General features: G+C 63.0%; 1 protein-coding gene across 4 annotated transcripts in view; it reads left to right on the top strand.

Annotated features, from left to right (window-relative positions):
* Positions 1-27,076, top strand: part of SLC45A4 (solute carrier family 45 member 4) — a 42,934-nt gene that overhangs the window by 5,220 nt on the left and 10,638 nt on the right. For 2 of the 4 annotated variants that reach the window (XM_036337582.1, XM_036337579.1), the window contains exons 2-3: positions 18,798-18,899; positions 19,903-20,520. In XM_036337582.1, coding sequence (XP_036193475.1) covers positions 20,277-20,520 — 244 coding nt within the window. In that variant the 5' untranslated portion in view covers positions 18,798-18,899; positions 19,903-20,276. Of the gene's footprint in view, positions 1-18,797; positions 18,900-19,902; positions 20,521-27,076 lie in introns of those variants that run through there. The other 2 variants (XM_036337580.1, XM_036337581.1) reach the window with 2 other exon arrangements.

Genomic DNA, 27,076 nt, shown 5'->3' on the forward strand with positions numbered 1-27,076 from the left:
CTTAAACTGGACCGGAGGGCCGGAACAAAAGCATGGATGGAGTGTTTGTGTGAACTAATATAAATTCAAAGTAAACAGCATTCCATAAAAGGGTACGGTCTTTTTTTTTTTTTTTTTTTTTTAGTTTTATTCATTTCAAACGGGCGGGATCCGGCCCGCGGGCCATAGTTTGCCCACAGCTGGGTTAGTGTGAGCCTCGGGAGCCTGCCTGCAGTTCCAGTTTAATTTGCCAGAAAGATGTGCTGGAAGCAGGAAGGTCTCCGGGGGGTGCGGGTGGGGGCCCGGGTTTGGGTTGGGACAGGTTCTCCCTGCAGGGGTCCCGGAGCCTTGCTGGGGTCCCCATGAGGAGCACGGTTCTGGAGAGGGGTCTGCTTGTCCCCGGGGAGAGCCACTGGGTGGTGAGAGGTCCTGGGGGGTCGCCAAGGGGGGGCCTCCCCAAGACCTCCCTCGGTCCCACTCAGCACGGCCGGAAAGCAGGCTGCCGCCCCGCGCTGTGGGCGGCTGGGAGTGTGACCTGCCTTCTGTTCTCAGCTGCTGGTAGAATCTGTCACGCACATTTGGACTTGTGTTTGGGGACAAGACGTGTCCTCAGACTGAGGATCCCTTTGTTCCCAGGGTCAGGGACGCTAGGAGCTGCCCCCCGATGACCGTCAGGGTTTTGTGGTTCACCTGACAGCGCAGGAAACACGGGCAGGCAGCGCGCCCCTTGCCCACTCTGGGCGAGTTGGGGAAGGAGCCTTAAAGGTGCCACCTCCATTGATCCCTAAAGCAGGAGCCCCTCCTTACATCCTCTTGGCATCTCGGACCTTGACACTGAGTCTGGTTTGTAACCCAAAGGCTTAGGGCAGCCAGGGCTGCTGAAGGGGAAACGGGCCCTCGGGGGACTGCACAGCGAGGCCGCTTGTCCTGGACTCTCCCCTCACCTCCCAGCCAGGGGTGCCGCCTGTAACAGGCCGGGAAGGCGGGCGGTGTAAACCCAATGCACCCCAAGTGGGGATCAGCCCTGCAGGCCTGCACACTGCTACCCTCTGCTGGATGGAGCCAGGGCCGGGGTGCTTCCCGTCCTCCTGCGCCCCTGCTGCACCCCGTGCCCCATGCGCAGGCTGCTCTGACTTGGTGAGCGGTGCTGGGTGGGTTGTGGGGCTGAGGCTGTCTGCTCTGATTGGCCGGCTCAGGCTCAGGCGCCCTGTGGGGCAGGGAAGGGCAGCTCCGCCTTGAAGGATTCCGAGGGCTGAGTGCTGTCGTTCCTCAGGGGGTGCAGCGGCCTGTGCCTCTTGTGCTTCAGCTGCCGCAGCCCAGAGCCCGGCCTGTGCGGGGAGCGTGTGCACCCTGGCGGGGCCGTCCCTGGCTTGTGTCCTTGGCCCAGAGGCCGCCCACTGGTCCAAGCTCCAGCTTCTGTGTTGTAACCGGGGAGCGTAATGAGGCTCTGTTCCTGGCGCTCGGCCAGCCGGGAGGAATAAGCACTGAGGCGGCCCCATGCAGAGCACTCGGCTTCGCTCTGCAGGACCCGGGGGGCTCTGCTGTATCACCAGTCTCTCCACTTAGCAGGGAGGAAAGGAGGCACAGAGAGGTGAAGTAACTTGCCCTAAGCCACACAGTAGGTGGCTGAGCTGGGGGTGAACCTTGGAGTGTTGGATCTTCGCTAACACGGAGCGGGTGTGGGGGCTGCGGGCTGCCTCCGCCCACAGGAAAAGCTGGGTTCTACGCGTGCACTGAGTGTGTGTGTGCGCAGTGTGGGACGGCTGTCTTCTTTCAGCACCGTGACTGAGAAACGGCGGTAACTTCATAAAGGAGGGATGGTGAACACCGTCCGGTGCACAGTGAGCCGGGACCTGTGTCCTGGACCCACACCTGAGCCGGTGGTAGTTACACTGGGAATTCAGACGCTGTGAGGAGAGGGAGGCAGAACTGTGTCAGGGAGCCAGGCCGGCGGACGCGTCCCAGGGCCGGCCCTCAGTGGCATTGTCACCAGCTGTTATCGGCCTCTCCTTGGTCCGTCCGGCGGTTGGCGCAGCGGCGGCGAGGCTGCGGGCAGATAAGAGCCCTGCACGTGTGTCCGTTTGTGGTTGTGGGGCTCAGATAGGTCTGTGGGCCGGTGGGGGAGTCTGGAGGCCGGGCCAGTGCGGCCGTGGTTTCTGCTGCTCATGATATGGTTTGGGGAAATAGCTCTCCGCCATTTTCCTGTGGGTTTCCTCAGGGTCCCTCCGAACCTGGTCCATCTGGGGTGGTCCTGCCACATAGTCCTGCCTGGGCTGGGAGCCCTCCGGGGGCGTGGGCCGGGATCGGGCCTCTCCCCACAGCGCTGCCTCCTCCCTGCCACGCAGTGGCTCTGGGCTGCGGAAGTGCTCACCGCTCTGCGACGCCCTGGGCGCAGGTGACGCATCGCCCCGGCGAGCGAGGGCGGCCGCCAGCTGGGCTGTGCACCCCTCTCATTGCGGGGAGCTGAGCGCGGGGCCCCTGATTCCTCCTGGACGAGGCACCCTGAGGACCGGCGGCATGGTGCTTTGCGGGTGGTGCCCGGGTGTCAGCTCTGCCCCCGAGTGTTTCCGGGGCCTGCGCAGCCCTGCAGAGTCCCAGGGCGCCCCCGTCTCTGGCAGACACAGCGCCAAGGCCTCTGTGGGGACCGAGGGAGTGGCCAGGCCTCACTGTCCCCGGTGCGTCTCGCCGGCCCCTGACCTGTGCCCCTGGACCAGCCAGGGCTTCTCTCCTGGACTCATCCCTCCTGGGCGCCAGCTCTCTGCCAACATACGACCTTGAAACATGGTGGCACCTGAAGCCCGTGGGAAAGACAGCGCGAGCCTGGCAGACCCGGGCCTGCTCTGCGGGACCCACTCGCCTGCCCACCTGCCCAGCTGCCCACCTGCGAGCCCGGCCGCTGGGTGTGACCCCGGGAGGTATCTGCAAATGGCCGGCAGTGCCACTCATCCTTGGCTCTCAAGGGCGGCGTGTGGCAGCCCTGGCGTGCCCTCCTGGTGGGCCTGGCGAAGAGGGTGCTGGGAGGCTCAGGGTCCTCCTGGGCTGAGTTGGGCTGGTCTGGCCTGGTTCTTTTGCCACAGCTGGTCTTAAGCCCCAAACCAGGATTTCTCAACTTTTTCAACCCATTCTTTCTCCCTTTTTATTTTTTTGGCTGATTTTTAACCCTGGGAAGATCTTATCTAGATTTCTATTTTTTTAAAAAAATTGCAAGACAGTTTTATGCCTGCAGGATTCGCTTCCAGCCTGAGCCACGGGTGCCACGCTGTGCTGGCTGCCGTGGGCGTGGTCCCGCGTGTGCCTGTGGAGGGCCCTGCGTGTCCCCCTTCCCCGTGGGGCGGGGGGGGGGGGGGGGATGTCAGCAGGCCACAGTCTTCGCAGGGAATTTTTGAGTTCTGATGGGTCACGTGCGGGTTGGCCCTCGGGGCACACGGACCCTTGTCTGAGGGACCTGCTGTCTGCCCTGAACATCCTGGGGAGGCTCTGCCTCCGGGCGGGATTTGATAACAAAATGACCAAGGACTTGGAACTCCTTTTGTAAAATTCTCACCTGAGGCTATGATCATTGATTTTTAGGGAGCGAGCAAGAGAATGTGAGAAAAACATTGATCGGTCGCCTCCTGTATGAGTCCCACCAGGAATTGAACCCCAGCCTCTTTGCTGTAGGAGACGATGCTCCAACCAGCTGAGCCTCCGGCCGGGCGACCTCGAACTTGTTGAGTCAGCCCTTCCTCGCTGTGTAGAGCTTGCTGTCCTCATCACTGACAGCTCCAGCGCCCCGTGTGTCTGTGGCTGGGCGTCACTGTCCCTGTAGCTGTGGCGTCCTTCTGTTGCCAGGAAGTAGGTGGCCTCCGCTTATAGGCCGGGGGAGTCGGCCAGGCAAGGGCCTGGCCTCACAGCCTTCCAGCTCGCGGCTCGGGCCTGTGGACAGCAGGTGGCCCATGGAGCAGAGGCTGTGGGACAGGGTGACCTCTCGGGCCTTCACAGTGCCTCTCCTCTCAGCTGCCCGGCACGGCCAGACTGTGTATGTGGGACCAGGAAGGCCGCCTGGTGTGGTTTCCTGTTTGGCGAAAGCTGGTGGCCATGGTTAGTGGTCACTGGGGCCTTGAGGAGGTGGCAGAGGAGGGTGCTGCGTTGGCCCCTGGCGCTGCGTGTGCTTGGTGCTGCTGTCACAGAGCTGGCGTGTCCAAGTCCCATGTGCACGGCCACTTGCTCCTTCCTGGGGCTCCCGCTGGCTCTGGAGCAGCCTTGAGTTCACCTGCGGGCAGTCCGAGCGCCCGGCCGAGGGAGGGCTGGACCAGGAGGGCAGCCTCGCTAGCTCTGAGCCTGAACCCCAGCAGCCAGGGCGGGCATCCCTGCAGGCCACACTGGTCCCTGCACGCAAGCGAGAGGCCCTGCCCACTCGCGTCCACGCGTGTCTGGCTGCACTCGGTGGCACCTGGACAGGCTCCTGCTTCTGTATGAACCGTGAGGCCCGTTGTTGCCGACCTGGTTTCTTCTTCACTCCGTCTTTCCTCGCCTCCATCTGTGCTGGGTCACTTTTCAAAATGAGTGAGCTATTCCTGAGCTTCAGCACATGCTCCCGCCCCGGCCAGCCGCATGGCCAGCGAGGGGAGCCTCGTTCGCCGCCGGCTGCCGCCCGGCTTCTCCGACGGGTGCCAGCCCCTCACCTCTGTGCAGCCCCAGGTCAGGCCCAGGAGAGCGCTTGGTCTTCCATTTCTGCTGTGACTGTTTCGTGAGGCCCAGAAACGGTCCGTCTGTCACCCTGGGCAGCCCTCCTAGTTTCTTAAACATAGAATCCATCTTTCTCTCTCTTTTACCTGCTTTTTTTTTTTTTTTGTATGAAACTCAATTGCTCAATTCCGTTGTAAAGGAAACTACAGAAGGAAGGACTGACCAAAAAGTTATGAAAAGATTATGCAATGGCCATCTCAGGACAAGAATCCCTGTGCCCATCGAGGGCCCTGTTCACGCCCCTCCCCCTTAACGGGTGGTTCTGACCCGGTTGGGGTCGTGGATTCCTTTGAAAACCTGGTGAAGGCTGTGGGCCACTTCCCCACAGAAACACAAGACCCCGTTTTCTTGTGCTTTAGGGAGTGAGTGCCCACGGGTCCTCTAACATCCCACACGGTCTCCCAGCGGAGGAGCCCTGTCCTGGGGCCTTGGCTTGGGGCTCGCACCTGCAGGGCCAGCCGCCTAGTCTGCCTCTGGGCCCTGCAAGACGGAGCTTGGCCGCCAGTCTGAGTGGGGGATGGGGTGAGGGTGCACTCAGTGCCCAGAAGCAGGTGGTCGGGCTGGCGCTGGCAGGCTGGCCCCTGAGGAGTGGCTGGAGAGGACCCGGAGGGGGGGGTGGTTGTGGCTCCTCGCTATGACCGTTGTGACCGTGGTTAGCAGCCGCGGGACGGGGATGGGGGGGTGGGGCACGTGCCTCGGGCACTGGAGGCGGAAGGCGGCCTGCAGCGGTGCCTTGTGGATGCCCGTTCAGTTTGTGGGAGAATGTAGGGTAGTTAAAATTAGCAGCGAAAGCCACAGAGCGAAGGCTGTCCAGCTGCATTGAGCAATGTCGCCCGAGATAAGGCTTGGGAGCGGGTGGAATTCCTGGGCCCGAGCCCGGCGGGCCGGGGGTTCCGTGAGGGGCCCGCTTGCCCAGCCTCGACCGCCAGCTCCCTGGAGGCCCCCTGCAGAGGGCACGGTCACAGGGCCCCGCGGGTCTCTGGCACGTGGCACCTAGTTCCTCTCAGGTCAGGCCCGGTGACCCTCTCAGGCGGCAGCAGAGGCTGGGGGTGGCCCATCGCGCTCCGAGCTGCGCCCGCGTCCCACCCGTTCCCATAGTCACCCCCTGCCTCCTTCCAGCTGTAGTGGGAGCGGCTCCGGGCCCGTGCCAGCTCAGCCTCGAGCAGAGTCCTTGTCATGGGAGTCACCCGTCCGCTGACGCCCCGCACCTGCTCTCAGGGCCGCCCTGCGCTGGACGGGAGGTGGCGAGGCCTGTTTTGAACTAAGATGTTTGATCTGAATCTTCCTCAAGGAGCAGGCACAGCCTTTCACCACGTGTGCGCTCGCTGCCACCCCGCAGCCCTGCCCCGCCCTCCAGCCTGCATCTGTCACACAGGCCCTGCACCCTCTGGTTCTGCTGGCTGGTCGGATGTGCGGGCAGCGCACAGGCCATGAGCAGGAGAGAATCGGACTTGAACTCTCGGAGTGTGGGATTCCCAGGACACACGCACTGTTGGTGTAGAACTGTAGATGGTTTTGGACGAGGAGAAAGGGGGGCGGAGGGGCTGTCTGAGATTTCGGAAGTGGAAACGGGCTGAGCCTCCTGACGCAGGTTTCTGTCCGAATCGCTAAGCAGGAAAGGGGGCGGGGCTAAGAAAACAAAACCAGAACCCCTCCCGAGTCTGCTGGGCTTTGATTCACCTCAGCCTTCGGGGCCCTCCTGGGACACCCGCCTCCTTTCCCAGCCGGGGGCCTGTGCTGAGGGCCTGGGGGGCGCCCTCCTGGGACACCCGCCTCCTTTCCCAGCCGGGGGCCTGTGCTGAGGGCCTGGGGGGGGCGCCCTCCTGGGACACCCGCCTCCTTTCCCAGCCGGGGGCCTGTGCTGAGGGCCTGGGGGAGGTGCCCATGCGGGGCTGCTGTCCCGCCGTGCCTCGGTTTCCCCCTCTCCGTGGTGCTCACACCCTGTGCCTCGCCACAGAGGCTCCAGCTCATCCCCGCGCGTCTGCAGCAGCTGGGCCTCCCGGAATCCCTTCCCGCCAGCGGCGGGGGCACACCCACGGAGGGCTAAGGGACAGTCTCCCACGGGCAGGGGTGCAGCTCCCCGCGGGGAGGGTCGGCCTGTGCTGGAGGCTGGCGTGGCCTGCGCAGCCTGCTGCCCTTGAAGAGGGCGGCGGTGACAGGTGGCACAGTGCACCTTGTATGGCCTATTGTTTCTTTTCCTACAGCGAGAGGAGGGGAGAGGGAGAGAGAAGCATCCATGTGAGAGCAGAACATCGGCCTGCGCGACCCCTACCGGGGATGGAGCTCGAGACCCGGCATGTGCCCTGGCCGGGAATCTAACCAGCAACCTTTCAGGGCCCGGGCGCCGCCCAGCCGCTCGCTGAGCCCCTCGCTGAGCCGCCCAGCCGTTCCCTGAGCCCCTCGCTGAGCCACTCGCTGAGCCGCCCGGCCGCTCCCTGAGCCCCTCGCTGAGCCGCCCAGCCGCTCCCTGAGCCGCTCGCTGAGCCACTCGCTGAGCCACTCGCTGAGCCGCCCAGCCGCTCCCTGAGCCACTCGCTGAGCCACCCAGCCGTTCCCTGAGCCCCTCGCTGAGCCGCCCAGCCGCTCCCTGAGCCGCTCGCTGAGCCACTTGCTGAGCCACTCGCTGAGCCGCCCAGCCGCTCGCTGAGCCGCTCGCTGAGCCACTCGCTGAGCCGCCCAGCCGCTCCCTGAGCCGCTCGCTGAGCCGCCCAGCCGCTCCCTGAGCCGCTCGCTGAGCCGCCCAGCCGCTCACTGAGCCGCTCGCTGAGCCGCCCAGCCGCTCACTGAGCCGCCCAGCCGCTCCCTGAGCCCCTCGCTGAGCCGCGCCGTTCAGGGCGCACATTGTTTTCCTGGTAGACTCATCAGCTGCTCAAAAGAGTAACCTCTGTAACCAAGTACATAATTTTCATATTTGTACGTAGCCGTCTTTAATTGGTTGTTCAACCATCTAGGCCAGAAGGCGGCATCTGGTCACGGGGCTGTTTCTTGGAAGGAACTGGGTTGCAGGCGGGAGGCCATCCTGGCGGGGGGGAGGGGGTCCGGAAGGGGGCACAGCTGCTGCCCTGGCCCTGCCTGAGGTCGTTGCCTTTTGAAAGCATCCTTACGCCCAGGTGACCTCACCTGCGGTGGCATAAACTACACCCGCCAGGAAAGGGTGGTTCTGCTCGCTGCGGGAGTGTCTTCTCCCTGTCGACACGGGTGGAGGAAGAGCGAGGTGTGCGTTCATGTGCGTCTGTCACAGGCTCCCCGCGCCCTGCAGGCCTCCCTCCTGTGATGAGCAGCCTTGGTGTGTGGGCTTCCTGGTGGGGCTAAGGCTCTAGGCCCCGGCGCTCGCTCCCCCCAGCCACCTGGCCGTGTCCTGGGGCCGCGGCGGCCGTGGCCTGCTGTCTGCCCGCGCCTTTCTGACCCTGCGTCCGGGAGAGCCCTGCGTGTGCTGTCGGTGGGAGCGTGTTCTCCACGGGATCGAGAAAGCATTTCCCGGGCCGCGCACGGGAGGTGGGGGTGTGGCGGGCGTGCTCGGTGCACATAGGAGGCTGCCCTTCTGGTTCCGTGTCCCATCTCCATCCGTCCTGCCGAGGAAGAAGCCCGAGCTTATCTTCAAGGCCAAAACCAAGGCCGTGTCCAGAGTTTGTCTCACGTTAAAGCTTAGTTCTGGGGCCCGAGCGGTCTGCCGCGGGCCCACACGGCTGCAGATGGCATGGCTGCGTGTGTTCCGGGGGGGAGAGAGCTCTTTGTTCCCCTGGGGTTCCATTATCTCAGGCTTGGGAAAGGCTGGGAGCTTTTGTGTGTGTGTATATGTGTGTGTGTGTGTGTGTGTGTGATTTTTTAAAAATCCTCACCCAAGGGTATGTGGTGGTGTGTTTAGTTGGTTTTAGGGAGTAAGGGAGAGAGGAAAATATTGATGTGAGAGAGCAACATCGATCGGTTGCCTCCTGTGCCCACCCTCCTGGGGATTGAACACACAGCCTTTTGGTGCACAGAGCAGCCCTCTGATCAACTTCCCAACTCCTGTGGGCTGCGCTGCACCCGCCTTCTGCCAGCCTGCACCTCCCCAGGCTAGACCCGGCCTCTGCTCAGGCCCCGCCCCTGCTCCCCGGTGTGGGGAGGAGGGTGTTGATCCTTGGCGGGCAATGCTGGTCCCCTAGAGCGTGCAGCTGACTTCCTGGTGCAGCAAGCGGCTCCCTCTGCTCCCCCCTCACTAATATCTACTCCAGCTTCCTGTGCTGACAGGCCTCGCACTGTGGAGGCGGCGTGGCTCCCTGCGCTCACAGGCCTCGTGCCGTGGAGGTGGCGTGGTAGTGGCACTTGAACCTGCTGTTGCCAGCAATTTGGAAGAGCAGCTACTTCTGCCTTCCTCGCGGTCTCAGACCCACTGGGCCGGGGGGGGGGGGGGTGCTAATGTCTGTGCCTGGACGGAGCAGGGTCTCCCGGCATACTCCCCGCAGGAGGGCAGTGCGGGCATCTGCAGGCCACTGTCGCGGTGCCTCCATGGGAGACGCGCCTTGAACTGTCACTCACTCTGCCGGCGCCTGTTCTGGGAGGGAACACAGGTGGTCTGAGGAGAGAAGCTGCGGACAGGTACAGGTGCGGCCTGTTTGCAGGGGTGCGTGCTGAGCTCCTGGTGAGAGACCGAGATGGGGGTGCACAGGCTGTAAGCTTCCCGGAGGCGCAGAAGGAGGGGCCCCAGTGAAGACTGGCCGTCTGCCTGGGCCCAAACCCCGCGGTTCCTCGCTCTGTTCCAAATCCCGTCCCTAGAAGGGAGGCGGGCACTCAGACCCTCCCGCACAGCTGCTCCCCGAGGGCTGGCGGCCGGCGTGCTCGTGCCTTTTAGGGCAGCAGGGATGGGGGTGTTGGGGCTTCCCCTGTGGGTAGCATCTTCCCCAGGGCCCCCTGCCCTCTGTGCGTGGGACAGCCCCCTCTTTTAGGCTGGTAGGCGATTGCATCCTGAGAAGCATGTCTCAGGGACACCCCACTTGACTGACATGGGGAGTTCTGAAGCCCTGAGGGCGCCGCCTCTGAGTCACCCCTCAAGCCCGGTCTCGGGCGGCTCCGGGGTCTCTGGGGAAGACGTGGACCTCGGGTTTGCAGACATGCTGGCCCGAGAGCCGCAGCCCCAGGAGAGCCCAGGTCCCATGTGGCTGCTGCTCTGCGTGTCAGTGTCCGCACTGACCTCCTGACCTCCCGCGGGTTCTCCCCACCTGTGTCTGCTGGCTTCGTGTCTTCCCTCCGGGTCCGTCTGTGCCTCAGGAAAGTCTTCAGGTGCCCTGGGTGCTGACCGGGGGCGGGTCTGTGTAGGCGGCTGGGAGGGCCCCGTCTCCCCAGTGGGCCCTTCTCCAGAGGCCGGCCACGCTGAGCCTGGGCCCTGCACGGGCACGGGATGGGTGCGAAGGCTGAGCGGCGTGTGCAGCTGGGAAAGCGGGAGCCGCCTGTGTGCAGGGCCGCCGTGCACCGGCTGGGTGTGACGTGGAAGCCGGGGAGGTGAGTGACCTACGGGAGGCCGGTGGGGGAGGGGGACGTCGACTGTGTCGGTCCCGTGGCTGCCAGCACCCAGGACATCAGGCCGAGAGCTGTGTGGTGCGGCAGGAGCTCACTGGCCGCGGGCGTGGGAGGTGTGAGGTCGTGGGGGGCCTCGCTGGGGCCTGCGCTGTGCACAGAGGCCCACACGGCTCTGCTCCGCGGCAGAGAGTCCTGGGAGGGGAGGGCCTGCCCGGAGCACCCGCCAAGGGAGCAGCGCATCCCCCCCTCTCCTGGCTCAGACGGACGGGTGTCGGCTTGGGTTTCTGTCCCCTCCCAGAGCTCCGCTCTAAGCAAATAAACAGCTTAGAGTTACTTGGGCCTCTGGCCAGATGAGAAATATTTTGGATCTGGTGACCTTTTTCTTGGGGTCACCGTTCACTGTACAAGGTTTTGACCTGGATTCTGTTTCAAAATAGGAGGAACAGCTTAGTGTTCAGAGCGGCAAATAAGGGAAAGAATGAGGGATCTGGGCGTCTGTCTCGGGAGGCTCCCCTGGGAGGGGCGCTTTTATAGACGCCAGGCGTCCTCCCAGCTCCGGCCAACTTTCCGTCCCGAGGTGGGGGGTGCCCGAGCCGGCCCCCCTCTCAGGGCCCGGGAGCCAGGCCTGGGCTCCGTGCGGCACACCTGCCCCCTGCGGCTCGGGCACTGCGGGGGGTCAGCAGGTCCCATGTGGAGCACAAGGACGTCCACGCCTTTGTCTGCTCGTGGGGGACGTGTCCCCGGCAGCACCTGCTGAGTGCACAGCGGGGTCTGCGCTGCTGAGAACCCGCGAGCGGCTGCACCCTGGCTGTGGCGGTGCGTGTGCAGCGTAGCACGTGGGGCGGTCACGGCTCCCCACACACCGCACCCTCACACCGCGCCGTCCGGCCTGCGCTCTGCACCACACAGGCCTGGGCTGTCTGCTTGGCCGCCCGTCCTGTGCCTCCGCGGCGGGCAGTGGCTGCGGGAAAGCCCCGGAAGCTTTGTGCTTGGGTCACAGGAGCTGCCTGACTGCAGGCCCTTTGCTGCCTGTGGCCTGGGGGCCCAGAACCGCCCAAAGTCAAGGCCGAGATGGGTGTGATGTTGATGCCTAGAGAAACTGGCCAAGTGGAGACATTCCGGCTGCCGAGCGGGGAGCAGGAGGCGGAGTGAGTGACAGAACCAGTGGGGGAGGCCTGCTGGTGGGCGGGATCCCAGGCCGAGGCAGGACCGTCGTCCGCATGGCCGGCCGCAGCCACCTTTCCGCTCCAGTTTGAGGACTTGGTGGCAGCAGCCCCCAGGGAGGACCTGCTCTTACAGGCACCGTGAGCATCACCTGCGTCACCAGCCCTTAGGGCAGGCTTTAGGTGCTGCCCCTTACAGACGGGACAGGGTGGGCGTGGGTCACGGCTGTCGTAAGAGACTTGGTTTGCGGTTCAGACTTGGCCACTGTCTTCTGCACCATCTTCTGCCCTCGGCTCAGGGAGCTGAGCTTGTTTCAGGTGCACTGCAGGAGGCGGAAGAGTGTTGGGCGCTCCTCTGTTTCGGGGGGGCCTACCTGTTTCAAGAGGGGCCTGTGCTGGGTTGGAAAGACAGGGACATAGGAGTGAGGTGCTTGGGCTGGTCTGTGGGACCCTGGCTGACCTGGCTGCCCCCCTCAGTGACCCTGGAGGCTGCTCTGGGTCTCACTGAGCGGGTGACTTGCGGGGCGGGCTCAGGCCGTGTCCTGAATGTGAAACGCTCCCCAGGTGGCGCGGGTGAGTGACAGCTGGAGTCTGGTGCGAAGCGCAGCCGAGGCCCCCGCTGCACGCCACCCAGTGGGGGCGTGGGGGCGGCTCCAGTGCAGGCCCGTGGGTCCTTGCGTTTGGTCACCCAGGCTACTTAACTTTCAAGAATTAGGTTTAAATGGAACCGAAGCTGTACTGCCCCTGCTCTTCACCCAGCAGTCACCTGGAGCCCTCCTTTCCATCGCCTCCACGCCCCACTTCTCTGTCTGCCGGTGGCTCTGGGGGCCCCCACTGCACTCTCCGCTGCGCTGTGCGCCGGTGGGCCCCGGGCGAGTTGGAGGGAGCGGCTGGCCCTGCCCTGGCCAGGCCTGGGCGCCCTTCTCCTCTTTTAAAACGTTTCTCTGGCAGCTTTCCCTTCTCTCGTAGGCAGGTCCCGAGCTAATATTTATCCTGCAAAGTATCTTAAAAATGCTGGCGGGCCGCGTCGGGACTCCATCTTCTCTGAAAGGGAGTTATTGTTCCCGATAAACTGAGGCACTGTGCACAATGGCCGATTGTGTTTGAACTTGCGACCTTGCGTCCACAGTTGGTTTTGTGAACAGATAGACTTGTTCACAGTTCCTGAAGGTCTTTATCTCGGCGGCGTTTGTTTGTTCCTGGCGAGCCTCGGCTGGGCTGGGGGAGGGGAGAGCTGGTGGGAACCGGTCTGGCAATGCTTCCAGGTGCTACTGGTAGGATCGGCCGGCTTTTTAGGAATGTGACTTGCACTAGAGCCCTGCCTTTTTATGAACTGTTCCTTTAAAACTGGAGACGCCTCGTCCAGAGGGAACCCTGGCCCCACCCGGAAGAAACGGGATGTGACTCTTAAGGCGGGTCGCCCGGTGGGGGTGGCGTCCACGTGTGGTCAGATTTCAGGTGTAAAGGAAACCACGCCGATGGCGAACTTACACCTTAACGCCCGCAGTGGAACCTCCCCGAGGAGCTGCTTCTCAGTGAAGGAGCCGCTTTCTGGGCCCCGTCCACCTTCCCCCCCGGCAGCCTCCTGCAGACAGGCGGAGTGGGGGCAGAGCCAGGCCCGGCTCCCACAGTGGGACAGGGGGTGGAGGGTGACGGGGGGAAGAGAGGTCCACGTGAACCGCCCTGGGGGCGTGAGGTGGTGTTCCCGGGCCCTCGCCAAATGGGGCAGAGTGCCCCCTGCCGGTCGCGGGCCCCCAGCAAGGCCGGCCCAGCACGGTGCCGCGGAGTCTGTTCTGTGGGACCTTAGGCCTTAGTCGGGCCCAGCACTTCCTCCCGGGTCAGCTGACTCACTCTGCCCTGCTGACTTCCACTCTTCTGTCTTTCTGCCTGTTGGTCCGTCTCCCTCCCTCCTGACTCATCCCCTGAGCTGGGTGTGTGGTCAGCACTCTGAGCTGCTGGCGGCCGCTGGTGGCCCAGGACGCCTGGACGACGGCGTCCCGTGCCTTCCTGCTGTCCCCACACCACACACAGGCTCATCCCCGTCCTTGGCCAGCGTCCTGTGGGTTTCAAAGTCGTGCTTAAAAGATTGTGGGTTTGCCGAATGGTTGTGGGGGCACTGGGTTCCTTTAGGGGGAAACCCCACTTTCTCGCTAGCATGGCCTTCCAGGTCATGTCCCAGCTGTGTCCCTCACGCTGCCTCACTGCACGCTGTGATAGGGTGTACCTGCCAGAAACGACGCCGCTCTGGCCATTAGAAGTGCGTCCGCAGTGTCGTGCAGCCATCACACCGTCCATGCCCGCAACTTTGCATCTTCCCAGGCGGAAGGTGTCGCTAAGGAACGGTTGGAACAGTTCCTTCACTGGAAACTGTTGGAGCTGTTAGTGCTGTGCCCACAGGTTTAACGTGTGGCCCAGGTGCTGCCTGTGGGTCCGAGGACGGCAGGCACCTGAGCACCCTCACTCCCCCAGCAAAGCCCGCCCAGGGGGCAAGGTGCGCCCAGGGCCGCATCACTGACTCCTGGGTGGGGGTGCGGTGACTGGGTCACTGTCCGTTTCCGTAGGAAGAGATGGAGCCTATTTTAAGCCCTTTCCTTGCACATTCAGGTCCTGTGTCACGGGAGGTCACCTGCATGAGCGTGTATTACGTGCCTGCGCCCGCTCTGCCCGGGGGCTCAGCTTTCATCTCCTCGCTTCTGGTGACTCCAGTGTTCATGCTCATGGAGGTCTGTCCAGCTTCGCGGCAGGGGCTGCTCTTCGGGGAGGGCCGGGGTCATGCTTGTGCTTGTGGCCTTACCGTGCCCCTAGTCCCACTCACCTCCATCGCGATTGGACGGCACGGGGAGTTTCTGTGGCTGCGTGTGGACCCACACCCTCGGGGGGAGGGAGGGGGTGCTGTCGAAGGCCGTGTGCGTGCATCTAAGGTGCTGGGAACCGCTCGCCCTCCCACGCTCACCTGGACGCAGGTGCCGGGAGCCCTGGGCCTCCTCGCCTCTGCTCGCCTGCCTGGCGCTGCTGGAGGCTCATTCTCCTGCCGGCTAACGGACAGCACGCCGAGCCCGCAGGCCCGGACGGCGCGCCCACCAGTCGGTGAGTTGGGAGGTGCCTGTCAGCTGATGTTTTCAGCTGAGAAACCCACGTGGGCTCTGGCCGCAGGCGGGGAGGGTGCGGTCCATCAGCCAGACCAGGAGCAGAGCCCCGAACGCCACGCCCGGCCTCGCCGCAGGGCTGCTTCTTGTCTCTCAGCCTGGAGAGGAGAGGAGAGGAGAGGGGAGGGGAGGAGAGGAGAGGAGAGGAGAGGAGAGTGGCTGAGGCCTTTCGCCTGGATGGCCACCCCGTCTAGCTGTCAGGGCCGACCGCGAGTTAGTCTGGTACAGTGCATTGTGGGAGAATCAGGATGAACAGAGCAGGTGGGGTGTGGCTAGGGGTAGTGCTTGCGTTCAGTCCCTGGGGAGCAGGCTGAATAAAGCAGAGTGAAATCTGAGCTGCCCCTGGGTGGGGCTGTTGAATGAAAAGTCCTGTCATGTGACTGAGGCCCGTGGTGGTCACGTGACAGACCTGGAGTGGTTGCGGAGGGAGCAGGCGCCAGGCCTACCTGAGTGGCTGGTCTCTGGGCACCACAGCCCGGGAGGGGTCTAAGTCCCTGGCACAGTGCTGTGTCAGACGGGAAGGCTTCTGGATGGTTCCTGGTAACCAGCCCGAGTCTGCACCAAGTGCACCTGCAGGAAGGAGCTCATGGGGTCCAAAGGGCTGTCAGACCTGCCCTGCCCCCACCCACCCCTCCTGGGGCTGCGGGCCTCTGCCAGTCGGCACCACAGCACTCCTGGATTCTCACCGCCTGGCAGCACCCTGTGGCGTTCAGATAGGCCCATCAGAAAGTTCTTCTGAAAGGTAGTGTGTTGTTTGATTAAACGTAAACGGTAGGTTCTATGGAAGCAGAAGGATGCGACTGTCATCATCCAGCGACGTCCGTCCTTGCAGAGAAGCGGACATGCTCCCCGAGCTGGTCTAGGCCCTGCTCCCTGCACTCACTGTGGGGGCTCCCGGGCCGGGCCAGGCGGCTTTGTGTACGAGGCTGGTCAGGACACTCAGGGTTATTCTCCTCTTCCCAGAAGCACCTCATTAATACAAAGCACCCCCTGTGCCTCCGCCACTCCTGGCCCAGGCTCCCCCCCCCCCCCCCCCCCTGGAATTTCCTAGGTGTGGAGAGTGGGGGATGAAGGTGTCTTTTGTTACGTTAATGAGGTGGCTTTTGGAAAGCGCTAGAGGGTGGGGGCTGGCTGCCAGGAGCCCCAGCCTGGTGATCAGAGGATTAGAACTCTGCCTCCCCAACTGGGGGGGAGGGGGGCTATAGGGGGAGCTCAGTGGCCGGTGGCCCAGTCCGGAGCTAGTAATGAGCCTCATAAACACCGAGCGCGGCTCCGGTCCTGGAACCAGACCGCCTCCACGTGCCACGCGCTGGCAGGAGCCTGCCCTGCGCCTCTTCCTCTGGCTGTCTACTCGCATCCTTTAAGATCCTTTGGAATAAATCCATGACCTAATGAGTAAATGGGTTTTCCTGAGTTCAGTGAGCCTTTCTGGCAAGTTATTTGAGCCCAGGGAAGGGGTCCTGGGCCCCCCTCTCTCAGCCAGCTGGTCAGGCCACAGGCAGCGGCTCTGGCGGCGTCTGGAGCGGAGGACAGTCTCGCAGACGGTGCCCTCCCTGTGGAGCTGGGTCTCTCTCCGGTGGAGAGTGTCCGGGCGGAGCTGCTGGGGGCAGGGGCTGCTGTGGAGCGGGGAAGCCTCCACACGCGGGAACGCCATTTCCAGGCGTCTGGTCGAGTTGGGAGGCTGGTTTTTAAGAAGGCAGCGCCTGGACTGTGCGCCTTCACTCCAGAGGTGACTGGGAGAGTAGGTCTCGTCATCACCGAAAACGGGGACCTCTGGTTACGGGGTCCCTCGTCTCTGGAGGTGGAGGCAGGCCCTGTGGGCTTACAGCCTCATCTACGCAGGTGAAGAAGCTGGGGCAGGCGTCGCCCTCCCCCTTCTAGACGGCTGGCCTCTCCTGCTCCCCGGGCCACTTCCCGTGGTCAGACCCGTAGGAGAGGGAAGGGCCCGTGACACAGGAGGGTTTATGAGCGAGCAGAAACGGCACGAGACGCTGAGGGGCGGCCTTGGACCCGTTGGGGGCGTAGCAGAGCCAGTGTCCTGTGCTGGGGCAGACCTGACTCGTCCTCGCTGGGCCGCTGACCAGCGACCCCAGCCCAGGTGAGCACGGGGTCAGCGAGGGGTGGCTTTGTGGTGGTTCTTTATGGCCCTGGAGGGAAAGATAAATGTAACCAGGCCAAAGCCAGCTGCGGTTCTCTTCATCCGTCAGAAATGCACCTTGGAAAACCCCGTTGTGATTTTGCCTTTTCGCGGGAATCTCGTACTTCCCGTTTAAAAACGTGGGCCTTTGGGTTCGCCTGCCATTTGGACCCAGGGCCAGTCCCTCCACGTTGTTGGACCGTGGCTCCCGTGTCACTGCGCTGCGTCCTCTGGAGGGCGACCCCGTCGGAGCTCCTCTGACGGACGCGCTGTCTGAGCACCAGCGAGAGGCCCTGCCCCGCACAGGATTGGGGTTCCTTCCTCAGGCCCCGTCTCGGGTCAGGCTTGATTCTGTCTGGGACACGAGGGGTTTTCCTATTTTAATCGTTTGGTTGTCATGCGTGTCCCTGGGCGGCCTGGGACCTGCGTCCCTTCCTGTCCTGAGTGATGGAGGCCGAGTAGACTGGCCCCTGGCCTGGCGCCTGAGGGAGCAATGGGGCCCACCGGCAGGGCTGCTCCTGGCCTTGCAGGTGGACCCTGAGGCTTAGCCTCCCTGGCGGCGGGTCTGGAGCTGTGCAGTGGGAACACGGCTGCCTGTTGCCATGGCAGCCATAGCCTCATTCCTACTGGAGAGCTTGTGCGCACGACCAGGGCTGGGAATGTGGAGAAGGGGAGGAAAACCCTTCGTTTTTTCATTGAAAAACAAGAAACCCTCCTACTCAGCCCATTTGCAAACCGAGGAGCACGGAGGGGTGGAGGTGGCGGGACGGAGCGCGTCTGTGTCGGCAGAAGGCGACTGGCAGCGAGTGTCTCCTGGGGGGCAGCTTGCCCAGGTTCCGTGTCATTTCCCCGAGTGGGCCTCTGACCGGGAAGCAGTCTGGGCCAGCAGTGGGTTTTGTGGGATTTCAGGAGGTCACGGTGCGCAGGTTTGCAGGGTCTTTTCTTCCTTAGTGAGGGCACACGAACTCGCTGGGTCCGATGTTGCGTCTTCTTACGGTCTCGGTCCGGCTCCCGGCTCCTGTGCCCATGGCGCCTGGAGGCGCAGGGAGAGGTCGGGGCCAGGGCACATCAGACGGGTCCCTAGTTAATCTCTTTAATAGTTAAAGCTGGCGGACGAGGGCAGGGCCTGTTTTAAAGGCGGGTGTGCAACAAACAGCTGTGGCCACACACCAGCCACCGTGGCAGTGGCACTGGCCGGAGTCCGCCTGCCCGGGCAGTGCGTGTGCGCCTGCGTCACGTGTGCAGGCGTGCTTCAGCCACATGCGAACATGTGTGACCTCCGGACCCCCTGCGGAGGGGTTGGTCACTGAAGGTGGCCACGCCACATCGAGTGTGTGACTCCGGCCGAGGCTCAGGCCTGACCCGAGTGCGGAGCCGGTCAGGATGGCCCTGCAGTCGGCTTCTCCACTGGCAAATGGTCGGAAGTCACATGTTTGGCATCACTTACCCTTAAATGAGAAACAGGACAATAGAGGAAGTTGTTGATTGCAGCCATTGTAGTTTCACTCATCTGAGTGCCTCTGCCCAGCACAGCAGCGCTGTCGCGAGCGCTCCCCGTGGGCAGTGCCTCTGGGCGAGGAGCCTGTCCTAGGAGTTGTCTGGTCTCGAGTGGGAGGTCCCGGGGTAGGTCACAGCGTCCCCGGCTGCTGCTTTTCAGCAGCTGAGGAGGCTCTGGTCAAGAACCCCCGCTTTCGGAAGGGAGCAGGCAGCCCCAGCTCAGCGTGGCACTAAACGGGCTCCGCAGAGGCACTTGGCAGTGCTTCCAGCGCCCCCACTGCCACTCCAGTGCCTCCAGCCTCCAGGGAGTCCGCTTCTGGGCAGCAGCCCTGGCTTAATGGTATCTGATCGTCCCCCTAAATGTGATGGCAACCCGCCACCCAGGTGCTTGGCTAACGGGAGGGCGTGGCTAACGGGAGGGCGTGGCTAACGGGGAGGGCGTGGCTAACGGGGCGTGGCTAACGGAGGGCGTGGCAAGCTTCCCTTGCTTTCAGAAGTTTTGCTAAGTGTGTGGTGGTCTTGCGCTGAGCGCACCCGGGAGTGAGCTCCCAGAGCTGTGAGCGCGGGAGGCTGTGCACGTGCCCACCGTGCCCACCGTGCCCACCGCTGCTGACAGGATGCTAACGGTGTTTGTCGTTTCCGTCAATATAGATGACAGTGACGCTACCTGGGTAACTGTCCCCTGGGCCGCTGCGTGTGCACTGCCTGACAGAGGGAGCCGCTGCGTTAATGCCTAGACTCCTTAACTAACAGGTAAACCCCGCCACGCCCTCGCCGGTGCCTGGGACCCTCCGGGAGCGGGAGCGGCTGCCCCATCCCCTGCGTCCAACTCTTCAAGCAGCTGGCCGGGCGGGGCGCTGGCAGCTGGTTATCACTCTCTCATTCTCCCCAGGCCTTCCTGGGCTCCCACTGTGCGGCCAGGCTGGGGGGGAGGGGGGGGTGGAGAATGGAACGATGGTGCTGGCTAAGGGGCTCTCCGGGGAGCGACTCCCTGGCCTGTGACGGGAAAGGGGCTGTGGGCAGTTCTGCCAGGCAGGCTGAGCCTTGAGAAGAGACTTCAGGGACTCGGTGGCTGAGTGAAGGTGGGAGGGGGTTGAGGGACATGGAGGGGCAGCAGGTTCCCTGCCTGAGCGCGGGTCCTTCCGTCCCTCTGCCCCACAGACAGCGTCAGGGCAGGGACCTGCACTGCCGCAGACTGACAGGCTCCCCCCGGGGTGGCCATGTGGGCCTGGGCCGTCAGAGGGACTCGGCAGGACTCAGGCTGGGAGCCACTGCGACGGGCAGGTGGCTGTGACCAGCTGCTTGGGGCCGGCAGCCCTGATCGCGAGGCAGGCGACAGGTGGTTGGACACTCACCCTCGCGCTGAGCATAGGCCGTCCACGGCTGCCTCCCTCCTCCTCACCCCGTTCCCAGGGCCGGTTAGACATCTAGGAGCCCCCAGCCCTGAGGTGTAACTCTGTGTGGTAACTGGGTCAGGTGACTGTCACCACGTGGCTTCGCTCCGCGGCTGTCCAGGCAAAGTGGGGACATCGCCCGGGACTCGCTGAGTCCGCAGACCTGTCGGCGGGGTCGCCGAGCCTGTGGCCGCTGCGCGCTGGGCAGTCTCAGCTCCTTGGCGAGCCCTGCTCTGCCGCCTTCTTGTTGAAAATAAGCCGCACGAACGGCCACGGCTGTGGCCCGCCTCCCTCGCGGCCGCCTGGGCGCCAGCGCCTGGTTCTCGAGCGTGGCCTGACTGCTGGTCCTTCCTCTCTTGCAGATTAGCCGGTCGCTCGATGGGGAGCAACGGTGGAGCCCCTTCCCGTGTCAGCGCCCCACCTCTCCGCAGCCCCAGAAACCACGCCTGCACCCCCTCGGTCATGATGATGAAACTGGTATTAACTGAGTGGCAATTATGGATTTGTAACTCTCACTCGCAGTAACCCAGCAGCCACATGCTCAGAATCCAGCCAGAAAGCGCTCTGCCTGCTGCGCACCGTCCGAGTGGGAAGTTGTGCCAAGAGGAATATAAGGATTGCTCGCTGGGGAACGCAACGGAAGCAGAGAGAGGAGACGTCTTAACTTATCCTCACAGATACACGGTAGTGTTATTTACATAGGTAGAGTAAGCAATACAGATCCGTTTCGGTGGTGATGAGAATGGCCCCACAGAATGCCGACTCGGAGTCCATGCAAGTCCAGGAGCTGCCCGTGGCCCTGCCCGAGCTGCGGAAGCCCGCGGGCGCCGGCCCCGAGCCCCGCGATGAGACCGTCAGCGAGGGCTCCATCGACCGCATCCCCGTGCGCCTGTGGGTGATGCACGGGGCCGTGATGTTCGGCAGGGAGTTCTGCTACGCCATGGAGACGGCCTTGGTCACGCCCATCCTGCTACAGATCGGTAAGTGCCGCCGCCGCCTTCGCTCCTTTAGCACGTGGAGCAGAACGAGGGCTGGGCGTGGGCTTGGGGACCTTGGGGCCCACGGCCTGGACCCCTCTGCTCCTGTCTGAAACCAGGGCAGGGGAGGGGACGGTCCCCTGATGTTGGGGTGGAATCAAGGGTTTGGGGGTTTGAATCAGTGCAGTTGGCGTTGATCCGTCCTGCTGGGGTGTGCGACCAGCCCCTGGAGGCAAGAGGTGAGCCCTAGCGTGGCACATGGTGGGAGCAGACACCGAGCAGCTTGGTTAAAGCCCTGTTGTCAGTGTTGCCGTCACCTGCAGTCTGAGTGTCGTGTGCATCTCGGGTGGCGAGGGGCCGGGTTGTCAGAGTCCTGGAGTCCACGGTCCCTTCCACATCACCCCGAGGTCTTCACTTTCCCTGTTGTCGAAGGAAGTTTAACAATGTGTGATTGTCCAGCCTAGAAGAGGTTTGAGTAAGGGGCCAAGCCATTTAAAAGCATAGTTTCATGCTAGGATTTCCCATGTGCTTGGTAAAGTATTTGTAAAATCTACTCATTTGGGTTTGGGAATGTCCCTTTCTCCCGATCGGCCTACTCTCTGAGTTGGATCTGAAAACCGGAGTTTCTGCGTGGAGCTCGCGGGGTGGGGCAGCGGCCCGGGCCGGCAGAGAGCGGGGCGCATCTCCGTCCCCGCGGGCGTCGTCTGGAATTCCGCCTGCGCCCGGATGCCTGTAACCACACAGCGGTCCTTAGAGTGGGGACAAAAGGCGGCCGTTTCTCAGGGCTGGACTCGCCTCCCGCTCCTGGGGCCGCACAGTGTCAGAGCTTTCACTGAGCCCGTTTCTTCAGCAGGTTGGCCCAGCGGCACGTGCCCTCCTGATGGTCTCAGGTGAATGTATGCAGGCTTCTGCTGGCATCTTACCAGGGCTGGTCCCGCTGCGTGCAGTTCTTGTACATTCTTCATGGAAGTCCTTGATCACATACGTGTTTGCCGTTTTCACCCTAGTCTGTGGTTTCCCTTTCACTATCTCAGTAGGATCTTGAAATCAGAAGCTTTAACTGTAGATGAAAGCTGGCATGCCAATTTTTTTCTTTTTTGTTGTAACTAGAATCTTGGCCTGGCCCCGGTCAGGATGGCGTCCTCTTCCAGATGGTTTGTAGTTTTAGCTCCCACAGTGAGGGCTGTGACCCACCTTGAGTTGGTGTGTATGTAGAAGAAGAGTTGAAGGGTCTTTTCTCACATCATCTGGGGAGGGGGGTGACGGGCAGGGTCCTGGGCGCCCTCCTCACCCCTGACCTGGAGCTGACCCTCCCTGCCACCTGCCCTTGCTGCTGTCCTCAGTGTAGGAATTCCCCGGAGGAGAATTCTCAGGCCCCAGGCTCGTCTTGTACAGAGGAGATCCAGCAGAGGGGAGGGTGTGGCGCTGGGCAGGACCCCAGCTGTCGGCCCAGCATCCAGGCGCAAAGGAGGCTCCCGCAGACCCGGCCCCGCACAGGCTGTAGGTGAGGTGCCGGCCACTCCACGTGCCTGCAGCCCGTGAATGGGGTGAATGGGGCGTCTCGGACTTAGAATCCAGTGCGAGTGGGGGTCAGTCTTGGGAAACTCTGGGAACAGCCTGCCCAGCCCCTCCGGGGCCTGTCGCCCGCTGGCAAAGTCTGTTCCCACACAGCCTTTCCCGGGAAGGAGGCGTGTGGGCGCCTGGCCACACACACTCATTGTTTTCTTCTGGTTCCGGAAGTAGCCCCGAGGGAAAGGAAAATCCTATAAAGAAGAAAGGATGTCTCGCTGCCTCGGGTCTGACTAATGAGCTGGGTTAAGGCTGAGATGGCCCCTGCCGCCCGGCCCGGCCTGGGAGTCGTGACCGGAGGCATCCTAGCCAGCGGGGTGCCTGCGTTCTCCCGGAGCTGGCGAGGCGCACCTGCGTTTGGTGTCCGTCCGTCTGTCTGTCTATTAAAAAGCCAGGCTCTTCCCTCCCGTTGTGGCCTAAGGAGAATCAGGGCCCCTGGGGTTTGGGAGAACTGGACGCCCCTCTCTTTCCTGTGAGAAAGCCCACCCCAGAGAGCACAGAAGGGCCAGTGCCCCCCACTCTCCTCCACTCGGGATTGGGCAAAGGGCCTGGAGGCCGGCCAGGCAGGAGCCAGGTGACTCCATACAGCCCACCCCCGAGAGCCAGGTGCAGCCAGTCTGGCATGCCAGCTGATTGGTGGGATCGCACAGGGCGGGGCAGTGACTGCCAGCTGATTGGTGGGATCGCACAGGGCGGGGCAGTGACTGCCAGCTGATTGGTGGGATCGCACAGGGCAGGGCAGTCACTGCCAGCTGATTGGTGGGATCGCACAGGGCGGGGCAGTCACTGCCAGCTGATTGGTGGGAACGCACAGGGCGGGGCAGTGACTGCCAGCTGATTGGTGGGATCGCACAGGGCGGGGCAGTGACTGCCAGCTGATTGGTGGGATCGCACAGGGCAGGGCAGTCACTGCCAGCTGATTGGTGGGATCGCACAGGGCGGGGCAGTCACTGCCAGCTGATTGGTGGGAACGCACAGGGCGGGGCAGTGACTGCCAGCTGGTTGGTGGGAACGCACAGGGCGGGGCAGTGACTGCCAGCTGATTGGTGGGAACGCACAGGGTGGGGCAGTCACTGCCAGCTGATTGGTGGGAACGCACAGGGTGGGGCAGTCACTGCCAGCTGATTGGTGGAAACGCACAGGGCGGGGCAGTCACTGCCAGCTGATTGGTGGAAACGCACAGGGCGGGGCAGTCACTGCCAGCTGATTGGTGGAAACGCACAGGGCGGGGCGCATGGACAGGGGCCTAGTGAGCGCTCGGAGGAGAGGATCATGACGGCCGCAGAGCGCGTGCATCTCGGTCCGCGCACATGTGCGGCCATGTGTGTAGAGGGCCTCTCCGTCCTGCCTGACACGCGGCCACCTGCTCTCCGGGTGTGCAGGGTGCTGCTCGCCAGGGGTGTGGTGAGGTTCGCTCCCTTCCCTGTGCCCGGTGGGTCCGAGGCGGAACTTGTGTTTACCGTGTGTCTTAAGCTCAGGGCAGCTGCTGTGTGAGGTTCCCGGGGCTCCCTGGCCTGGGGGACCGTGGTCCAGCGGTCGGTTACTTCGTGCGTGGAGAGTGCTGGGCTCAGAGCCGCCCCAACGCACCCGGGAGCTCTGGCGAGTGAGGAGGCAAGTGCGCCCAGGGCCACGCACGGTGGGGACGGGAAATGGCCCATTTGGGGAGGGGGTGCCTTAAGACATCAGTCTCAGTGAAACGACCCAGACACACAGGACAGATGCGACGTGACCACCTGTCAGGTCCCCGGAGTGGTCACCTCCATGGAGACGGAGGTGGGGGAGGAGCGGGGCAGCGCCCGTGGAAGGTGGCGGTTCTGGAGGAGGACGAGGGTGGGGTGGCGCCCGTAGTGCCCGAGCTGCACGCTCAGAGCTGCACGCCTGGCCGTGGGCCTGAGTCGGGTGGGACCCTTTTCTCTGCCAAGGCCCAGGTGGGTATGTCCAGCATCACCCGAGGGCCATGCAGACTCACCAGTTAAAAGCTAGCCCCGCCCCTGGTCCGAGTGGTAAAGTTTACATTGTCATTTTGCCACAGTTTCTAAAATGTGAGAAAGCATTGAATAGGCCATAGGCTGTCCACAGCCTGATTTCCTGCTGCCTGGAGACTGAGGAGCTTCAGGGGCTCATGGCCCAGGCTGCCGCTGGCCGGCTGCCCACCCTCACCCCGTGGGAGAGAATCCATGACGTGGGCACGCTGTCCTTGCTGGGTCCTCCGAACGCAGTCAGACCTGCGCGGAGGCACGCCACCGCGGGGCAGCGTGGGCGCCGTGGGCCTTTCCCGGAGCCTCCCGCCTTGACCAGAGCGAAAGCCGGTGCGCCGTGGCTGTTTGGTGTGGCTGGGAAGTCTGGATTTCCTCGTTTCAGATCATTGTGTTTTAGAAACAATGACATGTCAGCGGTCGTCATTTTTCCCAAGGAGTTGGGCCTGTTCGTTCTTCAGCCTCTGAGCCGTACCTGGGTGCGGGGCCAGCAGTTGGTAGATGAGGAATGAGGCTTGGGAGGGATGCGCTGCTGCGGCCCTGGTCCCAAGGCGCAGTGGCTCCAAGTTGGGAGGCTGACAGGAGGCAGTGCCTCGTGTGGGTGCTCCGCTGGCCTGGGCAAAGGCTGTGACCTGTGGCCTGCAGAAGCAAGATTAGAGGCACACTTATAATGCAGGCCACTGCCCGAGCCTGGGGGACAGCGGGAACCGGGCACAGCGAGAGGGGAGGCTGCATTGAGAGATCTGGGTCTTGGTAGGCAGGGGTCTGATCGCAAGAGGCCTCATTTGCCACTCCAAGGAGGTGGTTTACAGAGAGCTCTGGGCCATTCTGCACATACTAACACTAGTAAAGAGCAGTGGTGTTGAGCAGCTTCAATAGGGCTGTATTGTATTACAGCAGCTTTCAAACTTGCTGGGTCATTTATAATCTTCCAAAATTACAGTAATGACAGAACATGAACTATATACTAGTATATACACAGTGGAATTAAAGGCGACAGGAAAAATTGTATCAGAGAAACCAGTACAGTACGTTTCCACCAGCGAAGCATGTTCCAGGTGGCAGTGGTTTTGTCCTGAAAAGTGTCTTCCACCAACACGAGCCGTCTAAGTGGGAGGGGCATACCTGGCGGGGAGTAGGTGGGTGGGTGGGTGTTTAGGTGGGTAGGTAGGTGAGTGGGTGGGTAGGTGGTGAGTAGGTGGGTGAGTAGGTAGGTGGGTGGGTGGTTGAGTAGGTGAGTAGGTGGGTGGGTGGGTGAGTAGGTGGGTATGTGGTGAGTAGGTGGGTAGGTGAGTAGGTGGGTATGTGGTGAGTAGGTGGGTATGTGGTGAGTAGGTGGGTAGGTGAGTAGGTGGGTATGTGGTGAGTAGGTGGGTAGGTGAGTAGGTGGGTATGTGGTGAGTAGGTGGGTAGGTGAGTAGGTGGGTAGGTGGGTATGTGGTGGGTAGGTGGGTACGTGGTGAGTAGGTGAGTAGGTGGGTGAGTAGGTGGGTATGTGGTGAGTAGGTGGGTAGGTGGTGAATGGGTAGGTAGGTGAGTGGGTGGGTAGGTGGGTGAGAAGATGGGCAGGTGGGTGGGTAGGTGGTGAGTAGGTGGGTGGGTGTGTGGGTAGGTGGGTGGGTAGGTAGGTGAGTGTGTGGGTAGGTGGGTGGGTAGGTAGGTGAGTAGGTGGGTGGGTGGGTAGGTGGTGGGTGGGTGGGTGGGTGGGTAGGTGGTGGGTAGGTAGGTGAGTGTGTGGGTGGGTGGGTGGGTGGGTAGGTAGGTGGTGGGTAGGTAGGTGGTGGGTGGGTAGGTAGGTGGGTGGGTAGGTGGGTGGGCGGGTGGGTAGGTAGGTGAGTGGGTGGGTGGGTGGGTGAGTAGGGGTGGGTGCCCAGGGCTTGTGCACTGTTGAGCCTCACAGAAAGGCGCTCTGAGAAGCTCCCGCCTGATGTGGGGACTGGAACCATGTGGTACAAGGGCTGCTCGCAGCCCTGGATGAGGCAGATCACGAGCTGGGAAGCTGGGTGGTCAGGGCCACTGGATGCCGCCTACACGAGGGGGAACCGCTGTGGAGGCAGAAAGTCACCGCAGCCGAGGGCTGGGAGGGCGGCCGGCGCTGAGCCTGGGCGGGACCTGCTGAGCCATCAGTTTCAGGCCGGCTCTGTGTGACCGTGAGTCCTCTCCGCGCCCACGCACTGCACTTGCTGTCACTGTGGCTGTGATGGGAGGCGCGCTTTGGCCCGCAGAGCTGTGCCCCCGGCATCTGACCCTCAGCTTTCTAACGGCCCATGTGCCTCTCCTGCACCCTGACGGCACCCCTAAATGCAGGGGCAGTGCCTGCGAGCCGAGGGGGCTCTCAGCTCACTTCCTGTCGGGTTGCTGGGCCGCTGAGGTCAGGGCTGCTGCTGGGGTGAGGCTGGGGCCAGGGACACGCCTAGCCCTCGCCCCTGCGGCTCTGGTGCGCCTGCATCTCCGGGCCCTTCCATTCACCTTCCCTGGGAAGGGGGGTGGCACGTTAGCCATCCCCCGGTCAGCAGGCAGGACAGCCACCCAGCAGCTGGGAGGGAGGACCAGGCCAGAGCTCACAGTGACCTGGCCAGGAGCGTGGCTTCCCCTGGCCATCTCGGGCCCTGCAGGGGTGACAGGGTGAGGGGGCCCCGTGGCGGTATAGCCCTTCCTGACCACGCCCCATCATTTGTGTGGCCTCTGGTCTCCCTCACCTGCTGTGGCCTTGGGGACGCTGGTCTCTGGTCCAGGGGTTCCTCCCCAGGAACTGGCCTCACCCTCTGTGCTTGGCACTGTGATCTGTCAGCTTCCCAGACCGAGACCTCTGCCCTCTCCCAGCCAGGGCCATGCCTGCCCTGTGTCCACTGCTCTGTCCGGCCGAGGCTGTGGCACTTCTTCCACCACCTCTCGCCCCTCCGCCTCGCACTGTCCAGTGATCCTGCAAGGCCTCCGGTGCCTTCAGCCTAGAAACATGAGCAAGCGACTGTCCTTGGGAAGGCGGGCAGCGGGGCTGGGAGCGCAGGTGGGCG

The sequence above is a fragment of the Myotis myotis genome, unplaced genomic scaffold (genome assembly GCF_014108235.1).
Source record: "Myotis myotis isolate mMyoMyo1 unplaced genomic scaffold, mMyoMyo1.p scaffold_m19_p_16, whole genome shotgun sequence".
Taxonomy (NCBI): Eukaryota; Metazoa; Chordata; class Mammalia; order Chiroptera; family Vespertilionidae; genus Myotis; species Myotis myotis.